The sequence below is a fragment of the Octodon degus genome, unplaced genomic scaffold, assembly GCF_000260255.1.
Source record: "Octodon degus isolate 3935 unplaced genomic scaffold, OctDeg1.0 scaffold00282, whole genome shotgun sequence".
NCBI lineage: Eukaryota > Metazoa > Chordata > Mammalia > Rodentia > Octodontidae > Octodon > Octodon degus.
This window is the reverse complement of record NW_004524858.1, coordinates 1115995-1124585: the sequence shown is the minus strand read 5'-3', so window position 1 is coordinate 1124585 and position 8591 is coordinate 1115995. Positions and strand designations below refer to the sequence as shown.

Here is an 8591-nt window from a genome sequence, read left to right as displayed (position 1 = left end):
TGTGGATGAAAGAACTATCAGAGAGATGCTTGTGGCCGCCCACACACTGACCCCCACAACAACCGCCTTTTTCCTTAGATCAGACTGGCACTAGAGAGGTCCCTGTTCCAGCCAGGTCTCTCCCAGGCAAGTGGGTGCTTGGTGGGCAGGCAGGAGCCAGTGTGTGAGGGGTGTGGTTTGGGGGCCATGCCAGTGTCCTCACCAGCACCAGAGGAAGTGGCTGACCGCCTCTGCGGGGCCATCGTACTGCCAGGAGCACTTGTAGTCGCCCTTGTTGAACACTCGGTAGCAGCTGAGGTCCCTGGGGCCCAAGTGGGAGCCTGCAAGAGATTCCTCAGGGTTCAGGGAGCCCCAAAGAGCAGAGCAGGGCCTTTCCCGCACCCCTGATACTTGGTCACCTCACTCCAGCGGGCTATGGCTCCCAGCTCCCTCTGGACGTCCCTGACCCCCGCTCCAGCATCACCAGCTGCACTTCAGGTTTCCCTTAATACAGGTCCCAGCGCACCCAGGTGCCCAGCCAGGGCGTGTGGAGTGCCTGCCTGGGTGCCCGGCTGGGGGGATGCCACAGCCTGGCCACTGAGCTGTGCCCCAGATTTTCACACCAGTTTCTCTTTTAGTGGCAGAATCTGGCCACCCCCTCACTCCCATCCCCCAGTGGACACCCCAGCAGGGCACAGGTTCACCTGTCCCCTGCGGCCTGGGCGCACAGCCGGGCTCACAGCAGATCCCGGTGCCTGCAGCGAGTCCTGCTCATCATAGATGCTCAGTTAAAAAACTATGCTGGCCAGACTAGCGTCCAGCTGCTGGGCCAGCCGTGCTCTGCCTCCGCCTGCCTGAAGATGATGAGGCCAGCAGGGGTCTCTCATTCTACCCTTTTGTCTTTTTGAGACAGGGTCACACTATGCAGCGCAGGCTGGCCTTGAGCTCACTTTGTAGCCCAGGCTGGCCTTAAACTTGCAAGGATCCTCCTGCCTCAGCCTCCCGTGTGCTGGGATTAGAGGCATGTGCCACCACGCCTGGTTCTTCTTATCCCACTCTTCAAACCTGAATTCCTGTGGGCGTAAGGCAGGTCGTGAATACAGCGGTCACTGGTCCTGTAGGCACCTGTAAATACAACCAAGAGACAGTGACATCCCTGGCCAGGCACTGTGTGAGGACTGGGCTCTCGCATGTGGTATGCACACGAGTCATCAGCTACTCATTCCTGTTCCCCACCCCACCCCCGCACCCTTCCACCCATCCAGTACCCACCATCCATCACCCTCCCATCCATTCATCCCTTTACCCGCTCATCCACCCACCCATCATCGATACACCCACCCACCCACCCTTCCACCCATCCAGTACCCAGCATCCATCACCCTCCCATCCATTCATCCCTCTACCCACTCATCCACCCACTGCATCCCAGGGCTTGGGTAGAAAGTCCACAGAGGCTATGAGACGCAGAGCTGGGGTCTCCATGGGGAGCCCCACAGAAAAGAGCAGTGAGAGCCGGAGCTGCATGGCAAGGAGCTGAGGTGGGGAGCCCCAGGACAGGACTGGGAACCATGCCAAGGAGGTGATAGCCTCCTTCCACACTGGGTCCCCACCCTGCTCAGAACTGGCAGAAGGCTGGGGCCACTGAGGTCCTGTGGGCAGAGCAGGGGCTGTGGGGAAGGCCAGAGTGCCACTAGGAAGCGCCCAGGTGGCTGACCTTGAAGGTAGCCGGCACTGATGGAGCTCTCTTCCCTTGTCAGTGATGGCCCAGACCTGCCCGCACTGGAGCCGTGCCCTTCATTCCATGGCACCAGCAAGCTGCCCCTCAGAGGGCTGGGTCTCTGCCCGGGGGCCTCAACTGCCCCGAAGCCCTGTGGCCTGGCGGTGTGGAGGCCCTGTCCTGAGCACGTGGCATCCACTCAGTGCATCAAGCCTGAAGGAGGGTCAGAATCCTGCAGGACCCTGCTACAGAGAGGGAAATGAGGCCCAGGGGGGCAGCGAAGCTGCGGAGAGGAACACACACACGGCCGCCACAGCAGCTCCCCGGAGAGGTGAGAGCCAGGCCTGGGCACCCCGCCCTGGAGCCGCAGGGCTCTGCCCGCCGAGGTGCCGTGCGCCACATGCCTGCCACGTGCTTGTCTGCTGTCCGTGCCCTTTCACACTTCTGCAGCCCTGGGGATCTTCCCAGGAGCACTGGGAGTGAGCAACTGTTGCTCCACTTCACAGAGGGGAAGATGAACACTAGAAAGCTGGCGACCAAGTCTGAGCCCAGAAATGGGGCCACCACCCACCCACCCACCTTCCCACCCTCCCACCTATATATTCACAATCTGGCCATGTAACCACCAGCCCCCCACCTACGCGGCCGTCCAACCCTCCTGTCTATCTACCCGCCCACCCACCACCCATCACCCTCCCACCCACCACCCATCCATGCTCCATGACATCACACTCTGAATGAAAACCTGGGCCACCAGCAGAACAGAGACAGTGCCGAAAGTCACTCCACAACTTCCCAAGAGGGTTCCACACCCTGCCTGGCCTCCCCTGCTTCTGCAGCCCCAGAGCCCTGCGGCCCGTGGGGGGTCGTCGCCTCCAGCCCGGCCCCAGCTAGCCACCAGTCGGCCAGCCAGCGCGGTGCACTCACCACTCCACTGGGACAGCAGCAAGAGGAGGAGACCCAGCGGGGCCACCAGCCGCAGCATCAGGTCCAGCACAACCTCGACTCAGCCACCCTGAACCCTGAACCTTCCCGGAGCACGATGAAGCTGAGCAAGAAAAAAGATGAAAAAAAAAAAAGTGTCACAACCCCTCGCCCTGAGGGAGTCAAAGCGAAAGAAGCAGCAGGAAGCCAGCTACCCGCAAAGCCACCGCAGCAGCACCAGGGCCAGGCTCAGGGCAGGGTCCCTCGGGCCACACACCGCTGCGGGGTGGGGGCAGTGCAGGCCTGAGGCCACTGGAGAGGAAGCTCATTCTCCCCCTCACCTTTGTGCTCAGTTTCTGACTCCAGGCTCCAGAAGGTTCCTGGGGAGCCAGTGACACACTAGGACCAGCGTCAGAGCACAGTGCCGAGTAGCAGCAGGCATGGAGAGGCACGCCTATCAGTCACTGGGCACTGGGGAGGCTGAGGCAGGAGGGTGGCAAGTTTGAGCCCAGCGCAGGCAGTTGAGCAGGTAAGCAAGACCTTGCCTCAAAATAAAATGTAGAAAAGAGAGCCAAAGGGCCAGGGAGATAGCTCAGTAGAATAAGTGTTTGCCTGGCAAGCGCAAGGTCCTGAGCTCAACCCCTGGTATTGCAAAAAAAAAAAAAAGAAAGAAAGAAAGGAAAAAAAAAAAGAAAAGAAAAGGGAGCCAGAGATGTACCAGTGCCATAGGTTCCACCCCAGTACCTCAAAATTAATGAATAATGAAAATTTTGAGGGCCAGAGAGATAACTCAGCAGACTAAATGCCTGCTTAGGCAAGGGCAAGGACCAGGGTTCAATCCCCAGCACCACATGCTACACCACCCCGCCCAAGGGCTCACTGAGCCGGCCACCGTGAGTCCAGACTTGGTGGCACAAACCTGTAATCCCAGCACTGGGGACGCTGAAAATAGGAGGATCACTACAAGTCTGAGCTCTGTAGTGAGATCCTGTACCAAATACATTTAAAAAATTTTAAAAAGAAAGTTTTGAAAAATGGTGAATTTTCAAATGTATGTTTCTCCCAAAGGAAAAATGTACACGTGGTCCAGATCACTGAGGGGGGACGTGGGGAAACTGAGGCCCAGGCAGGCAGGCACTGGCGTGGGCACCCTTCCTCTACAGAGCCGGGACACAGGGGCAGCTGCCCTGGCCAGGGCCAGGCGCCCCGGGGCCCATGAGGTCAGCGCCTGCAGGACAAAGGGACAGTGTCCTGTTCCTGGTACAGCGGGTGTGGGGGCCCCATGACCCGGGCGCGTGAGCAACACCCTTGGGGGCTGGGCGAGATGGACGGGGACAGTGGGAGACAGAGAGGCGGGGGCAGGTAGGGGAAAGCCCCGGTGCACCCCAGCTACTCAGGAGGCTGAGGCAGGGGATGGCCAGTTTGGGGCCAGTCTAGGCAATGCAGGGAGAGCCTCTTTCAAAGTAAAAGGAAAGATGAAAGAGGTAGTAGGGGCTCGAGCCGAAGCCTCGCCCTGCTGCGTCCTCCTGCAGCCCTGCCCCTTTCCCAGAGATGCCTTTCCCATGCCCATTTCACAGATGAGAAAACTGAGCCCAGAGGTGCTACCAGCCCACCCGAGGCTCCAGACGGAGGGGCGGAGAAGGGTTCCAGCAGCTCCAAGGGGACTGAGCCCTGACATTGTGGGCTGATGTCCAGAGCCCAGCAGTCCCTCCATACCTATCAAGGTGAACTCTCCTGGGCCTCAGTTTCCCCTTCTGCACAATGGGCCACTGGGGAATAAGGGAGGCCCTCTCACTAGCCAGGGGCACAGTCACTGCTGTGGGTGACCCTCCCTGAGGCCGCTCTCCTCCTGCACCCCAAAGTCAGCGCAGCCCCTGGTAAGGTGAAGCCAGGCCTGGAAGCTGCTGCCACAGTACTAGAGATCAGGGGCTGGGGAGGAGGCGGGCTCCCCGAGGGCTTCCTGGAGGAGTCCCCAGCTCACAGAGGGCATCTCTGGGGCAGACACAGCTGCCCAGGTGGGCAGGTGCCCAAGCTACAAGCCGCAGCGCCTGCTCTACCCGGGGCACTAGGGAGCTGCAGCAGCCGTGATCTGAGTGCCTAGCCGAGGGTGGGGCGCCTGCCCTGCTCCCCTGCAGCCTGCTCAGGACACCTTCCTGGCCCTCCTGACTTACTCGAAATAAACACCCAGATGTGCCCCACTTTCAGATTCCCCAGCACACTGGGGGGAGGGGCAGGCAGGAAGGAGCAGGTCACAGAGGACCGGAAACTGTGACAGGAAGAACTGCAGAATGTCCCCACCCCCTTGGTTTCTGCCTTCTCAGGGAGAGTGACCTTTAGCTACAACCAAGGAAGGTTGAGCTTCCCCTCTATATGGCCAAAGGGTCATCTACAGAGGGTTTTGCGGGATGAGTAGGAGTTGACAAGAACAAGTTCACTTTGGGTTTTTTTGTTTGCTTGTTTCTTGTTCCTTTTTTCTTTTTTCTTTTCTTTCTTTCTTTCTTTTTTTTTTTTTTTTTTTTTTTTTTTTTTTTTTCATGTATTTGGTACAGGGTCTCACTACATAGCTCGGACTAGTAGTGATCCTCCTGTTTTCAACCTCCTCAGTGCTGAGATTACAGACATGTGCCACCATGCCCAGTCTCGGTGGCTGGCTCAGTGCACCTGGGGGCAGAGCCAGTGCAGCATGTGGTGCCCAGGTTCAAACTCGGGTCCCTGCACTTGCCTAAGCAGAAGCTTAGTTCCCTGAGCTATCTCGCAGGCCAAACAAGATCACTTTGTTCACTTACTAAACATAGGCATTCATCAGTAAGATTTTTCTTATTCAAGCAGGACTTTCTAATGCTGGATCACTCGAGGGTTTTTACACAATACACAGAAAAGCATCAAGAAAAAACTTCACCGACCACACTCCCTGCTCCTCGCGGAGACGCAGGAGAGCAGACGGTGAGCTCCCACCCGAGAGCATTATGGGGAGGTGTGGAGCCCTTAAGACGTGGGGCCTGGTGGAAGTGATGTCATTGAGGGCGGGGCTTGGCGACCCGCCCCTAGCTCTGTCCTGCGCTCTGTACTCTGAGCTCCCTCCCCACCAGGGCGGTCAGAGTAGCTGGCCCTGCAGCCCTGCGCTGGCGTCCCAGAGCCTGGGTCCACATGAGTCTTCCTCTTTCTAATGGATTATCTCGGGCATTTTCTCCGTGAGGGAATGCTGCCGAATGGGTACATAATTTACAAGACAGAATGTATCTGTTCACTCAGTCGATGCCCTCGGAAAACCAAAGAAAATCCAAACTGGAATTTTAAGGACATAGGTCTTCACCATGGAAAAATTTCAGTCAGTCAACAAACACTCCCTGGTGCCCACAGAGGCATTAGGGAGAGTGCTGGGCAGGCTTCCTCCAGGTGGAGCAGGGGCACTTGAGACCTCGCTGGTGGTGGGCCCTCCAGCAGCACCCAGCTGCCCAGCCCGCCGCCTGGGGTTTGGAGAATCACCTTCTCAAGATGCCAGCCGAAGACCCAACGAAGGCGCTGATTGGCTGAGAGCCTCCATCACGTGGTCACATTGAGCCAATCGCAAGGGACTGATGTAGGTAAAAACCGGTGGTTCCTACGTCCATCCTAATCTGGATTAGCTCACAAACCTTCGCTCAGAAGTAGCCAGAGTGCAGGGAGAAGAAAAAAACCCACGGGCCAGGGAGATAGCTCAGTAGCCTGGCAAGCATAGAGTCCTGAGTTCAATCCCCAGTACAAGAAGAAGAAGAAGAAGGAGAAGGAGAAGGAGAAGGAGAAGGAGAAGGAGAAGGAGAAGAAGAAGAAGAAGAAGCAGCCAGAGTGGAAGAGTTGGTCATGGCACTCATCGGGCGAGGGAATCAAGCTACAACCAAGGCTCACCTATGGCAGAGTTGCTGTGTAAACCACTGGACAGCAAGCTCAGCTTGAATTTTTTTTCCCTATAAGTGTTGATTGAACTCAGACCCTTGAGCTTGTGCTTGCCAGGGAAGCGCTTATTCTACTGAGCCATCTCCCCGGCCCTCAGCTCGAATTTCAACACATCGTTTTTTAACACAACTATGCCCCAAGTATGGCAGGAGACATGCTTCTACTGAAAAAATTACTCTTTGTTTGTTGAAATGCAAGTTTAACTGGGCGGCTGCTTTAGAAAACAATCTGGTAGTTTGTCACAAGTTTAAAACGCAGAGGTACCATATGGCCCGGGAAATCCACTCCCAGGTACATCCCCAAGGGACCGGAAAACCCATGCCACACGAAGTCTGCGCTCTGTGCAAGAGAGTTGCTCCCAGCAATTCTCTTCAGGGGGCCGGAGCAAAAGAAAGCTCAGCCGACCGACCGACGGCGCAAAGAAGCCGATATCTGCTCCGTGTAGATGAACCTTACACACATGACCTGGATGAAAGAAGCTAGGCACGAAAGCTACACAAAAGGTCCCAGAGGCTTGGGTGGGTCGACATGGGCAGTGACAGCTTGTGGGAATGGCGCTTCCTGTGGGGAGCATAACAGCGTCCTGGAATCACGCACTGGCCCTGGTTACCCAAGTCTGTAGCTGCGCTTAAAATCCCTGGACTGTATATTTTTATAGGGCAAGTTTCACAGTATGAGTTATGTTCGTTTATTTATTTATTTTTTTCTTTACTTTTTTTGAGCAAGGGTCTTGATTTGTATCCCAGGCTGGCCTCAAACTCATGGCGGGAAGACAGTGTCTGCCACCACACCTGACTTAACCTCTTTTTTTTTTTTTTTTTTTTTTTTGGTGGAACTGGGGATTGAACTCAGGCCCTTGCGCTTGCCAGGGAAGCGCTTATTCCACTGAGCCATCTCCCCGGCCCCCTGACTTATCTTCTTCTTGCAGCACTGGACATGGAATCCAGGGCCTCCTTTGTGCCAGGCAAGCGCTTACCACCCAGCCACACCCCAGTCCAGTTAAGCCAACTTAAATAATTGTGTGGGAAAACTCAGTGTCCCTTGGGCACCTTGCATTGTGATTTATTCAGTCTGGCTGCATAAACTAGTGCAATCTCATGCTCCTAAAACAGTTGGAGGACGGCAAGGTGGCACACGCCTATAATCCCATCCCTGGGGAGGCTGAGGCAGGAAAATTGCTGTGCGTTCTAGGCCAGCCCTAACTACATAGAGAGGCCCTGTCTCAAAATCTCAGGAAGAATCCAATGTTTTGCCAATTGAGAATAGCTCCATTGTTTCATCTTCAGTATTCCCAACTGGGAATGCACCCAGGAGCTCACTGATCTCTCTAACCCTTTTTGAAAACTTTTTTATTTAGAGATAGAATCTCACTACATTGCTAAATTGGCCCAGGCTGGGCTCCAACTTGAGATCCTCCTGCCTCAGCCTCCCAGAGTGCTGGGATTACTGGTATGCAGCACCTTGGCCAGAAGTGTAAATAGCAAGCAAAAATAAAACAGATAACAGGAAGTGGGGAAATGGGCCTTTCTCTGAAGGGAGGGAACCAAGACCCAGAGGAAGAAGGAAGGGGACAGAGGAATTAAGATGTGGTCTGTGCCTGTACCAACTCCGAACAAGGGACACACACATTCTGCACTCCAGACGGGGCCTAGTAGGCAGGACGGTCTAAAACAACAGAACTCCTCCCGATTGCCGAGTTTGGGGCCCCTTAAAGTTTGCCTCTGAGCAGTGTCTCTGGAATCGCACTGCATGCTCTGGGCACCTTTATAAGCCCTCGTGAGCCTCAGCTTGCTAACCTGCAGAGGGTGGTGAGTAATGTCTCCTCACTTGTAGGAAGATTCACTGCAAAAATGTTTCCTTCTACTGGGTGTGGTGGTGCATGCCTGTGAAGGCAGCACAAGGAAGGCTGAGGCAGGAGGATCGCCAAAAGTCGAAGGCTAGTTTGGACAACTGCATAGTGAGTTCAAGGCCAGCCAGGACTACACAGCGAAATGCTGTCTCACAAAAAACAACAACAAAATGTTTACTTCTGCAA

General features: G+C 55.5%; 1 protein-coding gene across 1 annotated transcript in view; it reads right to left on the bottom strand.

Moving 5' to 3' along the window:
- The window catches only part of Il12rb1 (interleukin 12 receptor subunit beta 1), a 12367-nt gene extending 9243 nt beyond the window's left edge, over positions 1-3124 (bottom strand). Inside the window, exons 1-3 of the mRNA XM_023707207.1 lie at positions 2627-3124; positions 1045-1104; positions 203-320 (exon numbers count right to left, since the gene is read on the bottom strand). Of these exons, the coding sequence (XP_023562975.1) occupies positions 203-320; positions 1045-1104; positions 2627-2684 (236 nt within the window). The 5' untranslated portion in view covers positions 2685-3124. The remainder of the gene's footprint in view (positions 1-202; positions 321-1044; positions 1105-2626) is intronic.
- Between the last annotated feature and the right edge of the window lie 5467 nt (positions 3125-8591).